Source organism: Phascolarctos cinereus, unplaced genomic scaffold (assembly GCF_003287225.1).
Source record: "Phascolarctos cinereus isolate Bilbo 61053 unplaced genomic scaffold, phaCin_HiC Scaffold_2;HRSCAF=192, whole genome shotgun sequence".
NCBI classification, from domain to species: Eukaryota; Metazoa; Chordata; class Mammalia; order Diprotodontia; family Phascolarctidae; genus Phascolarctos; species Phascolarctos cinereus.
Window position 1 is genome coordinate 406,183,892 of NW_027555625.1, and position 12,731 is coordinate 406,196,622.

A 12,731-nucleotide genomic window follows, 5' to 3' on the forward strand; every position below is an offset into this window, starting at 1 on the left:
TAGAATTTGGTACACAAATAATTTGACCTATTCTTTCTTCTTTCATTTTTTCTAGTGAAAGCTAATTAAAATGCAAAAAAAAATTTTTTTTTACAGACATCCTATTCTCAGCTACTTGCAGCAACATGCCTTTCAAAACTTGTCAGCAGAGTGACTCCTCTACCTATTGAACAAAGGATAGATATCCGTAAGTATTTTATTGTACTTTTTACAAAACTGCATTTTATTTTATTTTGTTTTTTTGCTTAGGCAGTTGGGATTAAGTGATTTACCCAGGGTCATACAGCTAGTGAGTGTCATGTATTTGGTCTGAGGCTGGATTTGAACTCAGGTCCTCCTGACTTCAGGGCTGGTGCTCTATCCACTCCGCCACCTAGCTGCTTCTACAAAAGTGCATTTTGAAAGGCAGTTTTTCTCTAAATGTTTTACCAGAGTTAGAAGTGTGGATTATGTGTTTCTGACAGTGTTTTAAAATCTTTTGGTTCTTGACTTTTAAAGAGGAGTCTAGGATAGATTATCTTCCCTGATGAGGGTGAACATGATGTGAAATCCTAAAATGATTGAAAAGTTATTTTCTTTGGCTTTGGAATACAGTAGATAATGTACTGCACAGAAGATTCACCTTCTCAAAATATTTTGCTTTTTAAAAAGTAATATCCAGGTTTTTCCTTGGCATATTGTCCCAATTGTCTCTGGGTTAAAGGGTGAGAACACTTTAATAATTTTTCTTGCCTATTTCCATATTGTTTTCCAAAACAGTAAAGCCAGTTTACATCTCCACTAGCAGTAGATTGACCTCCCTATCATCCCACAGTCAAGACAAAGAAAGGGAGTAATATAGAAACAAACCTGACAACTCAGTTGCTACCGATTGTGGAGAGCCTTTAGTACTAGATTAGGGCGATGATATTGTGACCATCTATGACAGTCGTATGTTCAGAAGGTTGTTTAGGCAGTTGTATGAACAGTGGCTTGGAGATAGAAGAGAGTAGCCAAGAGACCAGGTGATCAGTAATTCGGGCCGGTGGTGAGGGCCTGAACTAGCCTGACTCAGGCCATGTAAGCAGGAGAACAGGGTAAAAGGGCAAGAGATTGAATGGAGACTGAATATGCAGAATTTGGCAACTGAGTGTATGTGGGAAGGGAGGAAGAGTTATATATGCTTATGTTAAATAAGGTTAACTAAATTATTATGCTTATGTGCTGTCTGACATTTCCCCAAATGTTTGAGCACCTGCCCAGGACTCAAGTTGAACTATTCCTCTTTGTTTTATGTTCCTTTGGTCTGTTTGTTAGACTTTGAAAAACATGTGTCACTTGCTCTCAATTCATCAGTCCACAGGTATTTACTATTAAGTTCTAATGACATGTCCACACTAGTCATATCTTGTCACGACAGAAGCTGCATATCATTTATATATGTGTACATTTTTTTCTTCCCTAGTAGATTATAAACTTCTTGAAGTCAAGAACTGATTCGTTATTATCTTTTGTGTCCTTGGTGCTCAGCACAGTGTTTGATACATACTTGCTTGATAAATACTTTTGCTTAATAAATACTTGCTAATTGACTGATTGATTATCAAGTAGTGATCTCACCACTACTGATAGAGTTCAAGCAGACATGGGATTATACCACATGTCAAGGATGTCAAACTCAAATAGAAATAAACCTTATGTAAGGATTCTTGCAGGCACATAATATTTACTGAACTCAACAAAATATGTTGGATGTTCTGTGAAACATAAAATGAGACATATATATTTGGCTTTGCTGATACAGAGACAAAATGTAAAATTGTTCTGTTTCTGCCAAACATAAAGTTAGTTCAACAGGTAACATTGAAAGAATCATTTGTCAGTATTCTCTCTTCTCTTCCTCATCTTGACCCCTCCATGAGCCAATTCAACTCTTTACTACCCTTTTTATAATCCCTGTCCTCTTTATCATTTCACTCATCGCTCCCTGCCAAACTTCATTGTCAGGTCACTCCCACCATTCGCTGCTTTTGCTCCTAGACATGTACTGCTGAACTAAGGTTGAGAAAATCATATGATCTTTCTGACTGGTTCCACAGCAAATTTATGTTACATAACCTCAATTAGGCCTCCACTGTGGTTAGGCAGTCCTTCTGCCCCTCCCTTATCAACTCGCTATCCTGCTCTCCACAGCTCTTTCAAAGCTTTTCTTCCCTCCTCAAATCTCCTATGGCTGTCCCTACCCTCACCCTCTTCAACTGAGAGCCTTGCTTCATATTTTACCAAAAAATTGAGGCCATTTTCCATGAGTTCCCTCTTCTCCCCTCTTCCTCATCTCATATTGATCAGATGCCTTCTATCACTATCTCCTCCTTCACCCTAGTCTCACATGAAGACGTGACCTTACTCCTTACCAAGGTTCACTCTTCCACCTGCATTCATGATCTTATTATTTCATCCTGTCTCCAATAGATTGCTTCCTTTCTCATCCCTATTATACGATATTATACACTTATCTTCATTCTCTCTCTGTCTACTGGCTTCTTCCTTACTGCCTACAGATATGCCCATTTCTTCCCCATCCTCAAAAAACCCCTCACTTGATCCTTCTAAGCCTTACATATTTTCTGCCCTTTGTGGCTAAACTTGAAAAGGCCTTCTATAATAAGTGCTTATACTTTCTCTTCTCTCTCTCTCTCTCTCTCTCTCTCTCTCTCTCTCTCTCTCTCTCTCTCTCTCTCTCTCTCTCTCTCTTCTTACAGTCTGGCTTCCATCATCATTTCACTGAAACTGCCTTCTCCAAAGTTGCTAGTATTCTCTCATTTGCCAAATCCAGTGTGGTTTTTTCCCAGTCTTCGTTCCCCTTGGTTTTTTTTTGTAGACTTAAAGTACCATTCACCTATCTGACCATAACTATATATATTTCTATATTTCTACTTTTTTCTCCTTGAATCATCCCAGTGATGCACTGCCTGCTAAGCATTCATTCAACTAGCAATTTTAAACCCCCTGATCTAAGTAAAATAATTTTAGGATGTCAGATCACAATCTAAATGGTAAATAAAATAGATTTTGCTTTATTTTTAGGAAAATTGCATTGCCTTTCATTTTGTCCATCCATTAAAATTAAAGATGGTTGGAAATGCAACACCTGAAGGAAAAAAAATACAGTAGTTTTTCATTAGAAAAACTTGTCATGAGATATTCAATTTTGGTAGTAGCATGATTGCTGAAATGTATGGTACTGAAAAATCCTAATAATGATGAAGAATATTTTCTTTACAGGGAATTACATTCTGAACTACATAGCATCCCAACCCAAACTGGCTCCCTTTGTCATTCAAGCTCTTGTTCAAGTCATTGCTAAAATTACCAAACTAGGATGGTTTGAGGTTCAGAAAGATGAATTTGTTTTCAGAGACATTATTGCTGATGTAAAAAAGTTTCTACAGGTAAGAACATATTCTCTGTATCTGTTTGGAAATAAATGGCTTTTCTTTTTATTGAGTGTTGGTGACTATGGCAGCGTGGTACTATGTGCAGTTGATACTACTGGGTTAATAATGATTATTTCTGTGTAATGTTCTTGTTTTCTATAGTTAGTAAATGTGGGTTTTCAACTTTACAAACCAGAGAAGAGTACATAAAGAACTAACGATTTTAATATTCAGTATAACTTACAATGTTTATTTGTTTTAATATAAATATAAAATGTAGGTGATAATATTTTAAATATAAAGTGTAGATGATAATATCTAATGGGGAAATATGTTCTGAAGATAACTGATGCTAAAGTCATAAGATCATAGGTTTAGAGCTGAAAAAGATCTCAGAGGCCAGCTAGTCAGATACCTTTACTTTACAGAGGAGGAAACTGAGGCCCAGAGAAGTTAAATGACTTGCCAAAGGTTATACAGGCAGTATCAGAGCCAGATTTTGAATATAGCTCCTGTAATTCCATAGCCAGTGTTGTTTCTACTGTACTGCAGTAAAAAGACAAAAACCCTTGGAAGGTCTTTTTTTTAAGTAGGCCAAACTACTTTCCATTTTTATATACCCTTAAGCCAAATTGTTGATCATCTGATATACCTTAGTAATAAACATGCCATGTAAAGAATTTTTTATTTGAGTCTAGAAACCTGACTTCAGATTCTTTTTCTGAGAGGATTCTTGGAAGATGACAAAATAGGACAGGAAATACTGAGCTCTCCAAAATTCTCCCACAAACAAGATAAAATATTGCCTCAAAGTGACCTCTGAGCAGCAGAAAGAATTAAAAGTCAGGATAAAGCAATTATACTCCCAAAACAACTTGAGGACCTCTTGAAGACCTGACTTTCAGGGGTAGATGTTTGGCAGATGGTAGGGCAAACCCCTCCAGGCAAACTCCACTGAATCAACAAACAACAAACCCTAGGGGCAGCTGGGTCAGATTTGGCTTCAGGAACTTTCACCTCAAAGTAGTATGTATGGGAGAGGGATGGGGGAGGGGTATGGTTCAGGTGAGTAGGGGAAGATCGAAGGACCATTCACTGTGGTGTGACCTGAGGCCCAGTTGTGCTGACCAGACTTGGTCCAAGGCTGTGGCTGTGATCGAGGAGAAGCAATCACATGCCAATTGAGTGTTGTAGTAAAGGTGCAGGGACACTGCTAGCTGTGGGCACTTGCAGGAGAGCAGAGTCCCTGGTTTCAGTTCTAGGGCAAAGCAGTGAGCTGAAGTTTGCAGCCACAGGAGGGACTACAGGGAGCAAGAGTTTTTGCAGTGACAAAATGGCTAAGGGCAATGACTCAGGGGTGGAGAGGAATGCCTGAGGTTGGACCTCAAACAGAGCTCAGACAAGGACAGTATGAAAAACCCATTAGAAAAACAAGTGATGAGGGCAGCTAGGTGGTGCAGTGGATAGAGCACCAGCCCTGGATTCAGGAGGACCTGAGTTCAAATCCGGCCTTAGATGCATAACACTTACTAGCTATGTGACCCTGGATAAGTCACTTAATCCCATTGCCTAGCCAAAAAAAGAAAAAAGAAAGAAAGAAAAAAAAAAGAAAAACAAGGGATCTAGAGAACATATTGGAGAGAGACAATATAAGAATTGTTGGACTACCTGAAAGTTATGATTAAAAAAAAAGAGTCTAGATACAATATTACAAGAAATCATTAAGGAAAATTGCCCTGAAGTTCTAGAGGAAGAGGGTAAAATAGAAATAGAAAAAAAATCCATTGATCACCGCCTGAAAGAGTGCCCAAGATGAAAATTCACAGGAATATCATAGCCAAGTTTTGAAGCTCCCAGGTTAAGGAGAAATAAGAGAATAAGCAATAAGAGAAAAAAAAACAATTTAAATCCTATGGAGCTATAGTTAGGCTAACCCAAGGTCTAGTAGCTTCTACATTAAAAGGCCAAAGGGCTTGAAACACTATATTTTGAAGAGCAAAGGAACTTGGTTTGCAACCAAGAATAACTGACCCAACAAAGCTGAGTATAATCCTGAATGGGAAAAAAAAGGCACATTTAGTGAATTGAAAGCCTTTCAGATATTTGTGATAAACAAAAAATTCAGTGGAAAATTTGCCATCCAGGAGGAACATAGGGTGAACATTAAGATAAATTATCACTGAAGTCAAACCATTTATTTCTTTTATGGGAAAATGTTATGTCATCACTACTAGGATAGTTTGGAAGCATGTACATAGACAGAAGGCTTCTCATCAGAAATAGGAGAGGGAGTGCCCAGGATAAAGGAGGGGCTTTTGGAAGAAGTGTGTGGATCAAGAAGTAGGGGGGTAAGGGGAGAGGATATGAGAAGAGTTCTTTAAAAGGATATGAATTAGGGAGGGAATCTTTTGAAGTAAATCAGACTTGTGAGAAAGGATAGGGAAAAAGAGAGCGTGAAAAGGGTAATAGGGAGGAAAAACAGAATGGAGGGAATGACCCAACTAGTAATTGTAACTTTGAATGTGAATGGAATGAACTCACCCGTAAAATAGAAGTGGACAGCAGAATAGATTAAAAATCAGAATCCAACAATGTGTTGTTTATAAGAAATACATTTTAAAATGAGAAATACACAGAGTTAAAATAAAGGGCTGGAATAAAATTTGTTATGCTTCACCTGAGGTTAAAAAAAAGGGTAGCAATCATGATCTCAGACAAAGTTCAAACTAAAATAGATTGAATTAAAAGAGATAAACAGGGACACTACATTATGATTAAAGGTACCATAAAAAATGAAGCAGTATCAATACTAAACCTATATACATCAAATGCTATAGCATCTAAATCTTTAAAGGAAAAATTAAATGAATTACACATGGAAATAGATGGTAATACTAGAATAGTGGGGGGACTTTAACCTTCCCCTCTCAGCATGAGATAAATCTAACCCAGAAAAGAAATAAAAAAAGAAGTAAAGGAGGTAAATAGAAGCTTAGGTAAGCTAGATATGATAGATATCTGGAGAGAACTGAATGGGAATAGAAAGAAATTCACCTTTTTCTCAGCAGTACGTGGTACCTTTATAAAAAGTAACCATATATTAGGGCATAAAACATACATAGTTAAATGGAGAAACACAGAAATATTAAATGCATCCTTTTCAGATCATAGTGCAGTAAAAATTATATTCAACAAGGGATCATGGAAATACAGATTAAAAACTAATTGGAGACTAAATAACTTAATCTTAAAGAATGGGTAGGTTAAAGAACAAATCATAGAAACAGTCAATAATTTAATTAAAGAGAATGACAAAAATGAGACAACATATCAAAACTTGTGGGATGCAGCAAAAGCAGTAATCAGAGGAAAATTTATATCTCTAAATGCTTATTATATTAATAAAATAGAGAAAGAGCAGACCAATGAATTGGGTATGCAATTAAGAAAACTAGAAAAAGAAGAAATTAAAATTCCCCAATAAAATACCAAATTGGAAATCTTAACAATTAAAAGTGAAATTAATAAAATTGAGTGTAAGAAAACCATGGAATTAATCAATAAAATTGGGAGTTGGTTTTATGGGAAAAAAAATAAATAGCTAAATCATTCATCAATATGATTTTAAAAAAGAGAGAGAGAAGAAAACCAAATCACTAATATTAAAAATGAAAAGATGAATATTCTGCCAATGAAGATGAAATCAAAATAATTATAAGGAGTTATTTTTCCCAGTTATATGCCAATACATTTAGCAATTTAAGTGAAATGGAAGAATGTTTACTAAAATATAAACTGCCTTGATTAACAGAAGAGGAAATGGAATATCTAAATAAACCTATTTTAGAAAAAGAAATTAAATAAATAAATGAGCTTCCTAAGGGGGAAAAAATAACACATCAGGACCGGATGGATTTACAAATGAATTCTACCAAATATTTAATGATCAATTAATTACAATACTAAATAAATTATTTGGAATAATAGGCAAAGAAGGATTCCTACCAAGCTCCTTTTATGAAACACATATGTACTGATACCTAAACTAGGAAGATCAAAAAAGAGAAAGAAAATTGGAGACCAATTTTATTAATTAATATAGATACAAACATCCTAAATAAAATACTAGCTGGGAGACTACAACAATATATTACAAAGATGATAATTGTGTCCAAGTGGGATTTATACCAGGAACATAGGGATGGTTTAACATGAGGAAAACAATTAATATAATTGATTATACCAATAACAAAAGTAACAAAATTCATATGATCATGTCAATAGATATAGAAAAAGCTTTTGATAAAATACGACACTCATTCCTACTTAAAAACACTTGAAAGCATAAGTATAAGTGGATTTTTCTTTGAAATGATAGCAAGCATCTACCTAAAACCATTAGCAAGCATTATTTGTTATGGAGACAAGCTAGAAGCCTTCCCAGTAAGATCAGGAGTGAAACAATGATGCCCATTGTCACCAATGTTATTCAGTATTGTATTAGAAATGCTAGTAATAGCAGTAAGAGAATAAAAAGAAATTAAAGGAATTAGAATGGGCCAATGAGGTAATAAAACTACCTCTTTTTGCAGATGATATGATGATATACTTGGAACATCTTAAAGATTCAACTAAAAAGTTGGGGAACGCAATAATTTTAGTAAAGTAACAGGATAAAATAAACCCATATAAGTCATCAGCATTTCTGTATGTCACTGACAAAACCCTGCAAGAAGAGATAGTAAGAGATACTCTATTTAAAATAACTATAGAATATAAAATACCTGGGAGTATAGCTACCAAAACAAATTTATATAAACATAATTATAAAACACTTCTTATACAAATAAATTCAGATTTAAATAATTGGAGAAATATTAATTGTTCATGTATAGGGAGAGCCAATATAATGAAAATGACAATTTTACCTAAACAAAAAGTTATTTTACTGAGCTAGAAAAAATGATACCAAAATTCATTTGGAAGAACGTAAGGTGAAGAATATCAAAGGAATTAATGAAAAAATTGTAAAGGAAGGAGGTTTAGCGTTACCAGATCTTCAATGATACAATGAAGCAGTAATTATCAAAATTGTCAGGTACTAGCTAAGAAATAGAAAGGTACAGCAGTGGAACAGAATAGACATATAATGCTCAGTAGCAAATTATTATGGGAACATTGTGTTTAATAAATGTAAAGATTTAAGCTTTTGGGATAAGAATTCATTATTTGGTTAAAAAAATTGTTGGGAGATCTAAAAAACAGTGTGTGAGAAATTGGGCATAGACTAATATCTTCCACCATTCACCAAGATGAGGTCAAAATGGATACACAACCTAGATATAAAGGGAGATAGCATAAGAAAATGAGAAGAACATGGAATATGTTACCTATCAAAATTATGAATAAGGGACAATTTATTTATAAGTAAGAGATAGCATTGTGAGATGTAAAATGGATAATTTTGATTACATTAAATTAAAAAGGATTCATACAAATAAAAACAATGTAGCCAAGATTAGAAGGAAAACAGGAAATTGGGAGAAAATTTTTATAGACGGTCTCTCAGAAAAAGGTCTTATATCTCAAATATATAAAGAACTTCATCAAATTTATAAGAATACAAGGCATTCTCTGATTAATAAATGGTTAAAGGGTAAAGGCAATTTTTTAATGAAGAAATAAAAATTATATGTAGTCATATGAAAAAATGCTATAAATCCTGTTGATTAAAGAAATGAAATTAAAATAACTTTGAGATATTATCTTACACCTATCAGATTGGTTAAAATGATTAAAGGGGAAAGTGACAAATGTTGGAGGGGATGTGGAAAAACTGAGACACTAATTCGTTGTTGGTGGAACTGTGCACTGATCCAAGCATTTTAGAGAACAATATGGAATTATGCCCAAAGAATTATAAAACTGTGTATTCCCTTTGACTCAGTAATACCACTATTAGGTTTGTTTCCTAAGGTGATTAGGGGAAAAGGAAAAGGACTTATATGTTCTAAAATATTTATAGCCACTCTCTTTGTGGTGGTAAAGAACTGGAAATTAAGGGGATGGCCATTAATTGGGGAATGGCTAAGCAAGTTGTGATTGTGATAGAATGCTACTGTGCTGTAAAAAATGATGAGCTAGTTAATTTTAGAAAAGCATGGAAAATACTTATATGAAATAATGAAGAGTGAAATGAACAGAATCAAGAGAATGTTGTACATAGGAACAGCAATAATGTTCTAAGAATAACTTTGAACAACTAAGTCATTTTGAGCATTATAAATACGCAAATCAACTACAAAGGACCTATGAAGGAAGATGCTATCCATATCCAGGGAAAGAGCTAATAAATAAAAGTATGTATGGTCTGGTTTTATGGATAGATAGATAGATAGATAGATAGATAGATAGATAGATATAGATAGATATGTATTTGTGTCTAATGATAGCCTTCTCTAGGGCGAGGTAAGGAGGAAGGGAGAAAAAAATTAAAAGTGCACAACAGAGAACAAAAGAAAACTTAGAAAGAAGCACAGAACAGCAGGGTAGCTTTGTAAATGATGTGTAGTGTTTATTACACCATTTTCAAAAAAAGTAAACTGTGAAATAGAAATTCATGGTTTTATATTGGATTCTCTTTTCATGTAGTGCTATGTATGTGGAAATGTTTATTTTTTTGTTAGTTTGGTTTTTGTGTGTGTTTAAGTTCAAGAAAATTTTTTAAAAATTCTTTTTCTGGGGGCAGCTAGGTGGCACAGTGGATAGCACTGGCCCTGGATTCAGGAGGACCTGAGTTCAAATCCAGCCTCAGACCAAACACTTGATATTTACTAGCTGTGTGACCCTGGACAAGTCACTTAATCCCACTGCCTAGCCCCCCCCCCAAATTCTTTTTCTGTCAAACCTCTGACCGTGAGCAATTGATCAGATACTTTTTGAGGCCCAGGTTTACTCATTTTAAAAATATAATTAGACCACATGATCTCTGAGTTTCCTTCCAGCTCCCTAACCCTAGGATCTTAGGAATTCTAGCCCTTTTTTGGTTATTTAGCAAGGTGAATGTTATGACACAAAGACAGAATTACAATTTTATTAGAGAAGGATGAGCTTTGACATTTATAGCTTGACTAACTAAATAGGTTCTCATTGACATTGTTTATCTAAAATTACAAAAAGTTCCAGAAGGCTGTTCGCAGATGTACAAAAGCAAGCAATGGAGTCATTCTCCTTTAAAAACCAAAGGTATTTCCCCCTTTCAAAGAGAATGTAAAAAATGTGTTGCCACTTGCTAACGTTTCAGAGAAATGTAGATTCAGAGCTGGAAGGCTCTCTAGATCATCTTATCCACTCCCTGATTTTACACACAAGGAAACTAAGGCCTATTTGTCCAGTTCACTTTTCAGCAGCTGAGAGGCGTACACATTGACTGACTTGCCAATCACCACTTTTCTGAACAGCAACTCTTTCAACTTGAGGAGTCTCTGGTGCTTGCACCCTGATAGCGCTCAATAGTTATGACAGCCAGGAGAACTCCCTCAAGGGCCTTCTCTTCAGCCAGTAGTTCCATCCTGTCAGCATTATCACCAAAGTGTCATTAAGCTCCCACCTTCTCAGTGAATGACAATAGCACTGTCCTGGGAAATATCAATTAGACAATTAGATTCAGTTAAAATTGTGCTTTACTCTTTGGCTGCCTATAGTAGGTGTTATCTGCTTTCATATGTCATGAATTATTTGAGGTTTAGTTTAAGCTACAAAAGTCCCAGTACTATGCATTATTTCTTTTGCCCAAAGGTAATTTATATTGTCAATGCAGAATGACTATAGTAAAGCCTATCAATTTGCTGAAAAGTGTATTATCAGCATTAGCAGTGATTTTTATGCTTTTGCTATAATTGAATTTTACATTTATTATATACATGCTTTTAGTGTGAATTTGCAGTGGGTAGCTCGTGTTAATGATGTGTGTTTTTTAAAAAATTTTGATTTGGAGGAAATTGTCATGGTTAAATTGAAAGCTGATTAAATTAAACATGTTATGGAAGCAGTTAACTCTATATTTTTGATAGCTATGTAGTTACCCTAGTGTATATGGAAATTTAGATGCCTTGATTATAGGTATCTTATAAATAAATGTACATGAGCTAATAGTACTGAAGAGGCTTAAGTGATCATGTTCAGAATTAGATCCAGGAACTTAAATTCATTTACCAAACTATTTATTAATTATTTATTGGACACAGCTATCTTAGTAGCCTCCAAACACATTTACATAGCTAAAGGGAATTTTTTTTTTGTTATTCACAGTCCTGTGTAAAACGTTAAACTTAGTTCTGATTTAAAGTTTAGTTTGGTATGGGTCCAAGAGCGCACTAAATATATATAGATTATCATTATGCCTTTGTTTATGACAGCTTTTCCCTTACAAATCCACATGCTGTCAGAATAGAATCATAAACTATGAAAGCTGTAAAGAGCTAATATTACCTTAGGTTCAGGGAAACAAAGTCCCCTTCAGCCATATTCTGGTGGAGACAGAACTAGAACTCAGGGCAGAATGGATCTTAATTATCTGGTGCTGGTTCTGGTGAAATCCATAAGAGTGAATTTCCTATATTGTGATCATAAACCTGTATTTCTAGGTGGAGTGCCAAGTATAACTTTCATTTGTTAACATTACTTGGTTTTCACATTTGTGAATCAGCTTTTCATCTCTACCTGTAATTTATTTCCTTTCAAGGGTACTGTGGACCATTATGTAATAGGGGTGATAATCCTTTCTGAACTGACTCAAGAAATGAACCTGGTAAGCTTTTTCCTTTTAAGGGAACTGTAAGGTTATTCTCATAGTTATATTCCTTTGTTGACTTTATTTGTAGCTAATGTTTTCCATCCCTCTTTGTCAGGATATGTTAAGTGAACAGAAAACTACAGAGTATTCACATCAGATTCTTTGTTTATTTAATGAGTGATGCAATTAGAGATTGGAACTGTTTCAATATTATTGAAAACACCAACAGCACTATGTGGTACCATCCAGAACATAGAATTAGACATGGTCAGTGCCCCATGGGCATCCTTTTATCTTCTTTGTATATAATAATACAGTAGCCATAAGAAGAAAATTAAATGCTCAAGAGAAGCAAACCACCATGTTGCTTATTCTTTTACAAATAAAAGGAAAAAAGGTTTTGGTGAATTGATTTTCAACAATGCTCACCCAGCAGGGTTGATCAAAGCACAGGCCACTTGGAATTGTGCCATGTACGGGCAGGGTTGTCCACCCTGCAGTGGGGATTTTCAGATGCAGCG

The 12,731-nt window shown here is 34.9% G+C and overlaps 1 protein-coding gene across 4 annotated transcripts in view; it reads left to right on the top strand.

Moving 5' to 3' along the window:
• The window catches only part of RANBP17 (RAN binding protein 17), a 324,967-nt gene that overhangs the window by 13,048 nt on the left and 299,188 nt on the right, over nt 1-12,731 (top strand). For 3 of the 4 annotated variants that reach the window (XM_020992315.2, XM_078150547.1, XM_078150546.1), the window contains exons 3-5: nt 97-187; nt 3,265-3,431; nt 12,160-12,225. In XM_020992315.2, the coding sequence (XP_020847974.1) occupies nt 97-187; nt 3,265-3,431; nt 12,160-12,225 (324 nt within the window). The remainder of the gene's footprint in view (nt 1-96; nt 188-3,264; nt 3,432-12,159; nt 12,226-12,731) is intronic. The other variant, XM_078150545.1, reaches the window with a different exon arrangement.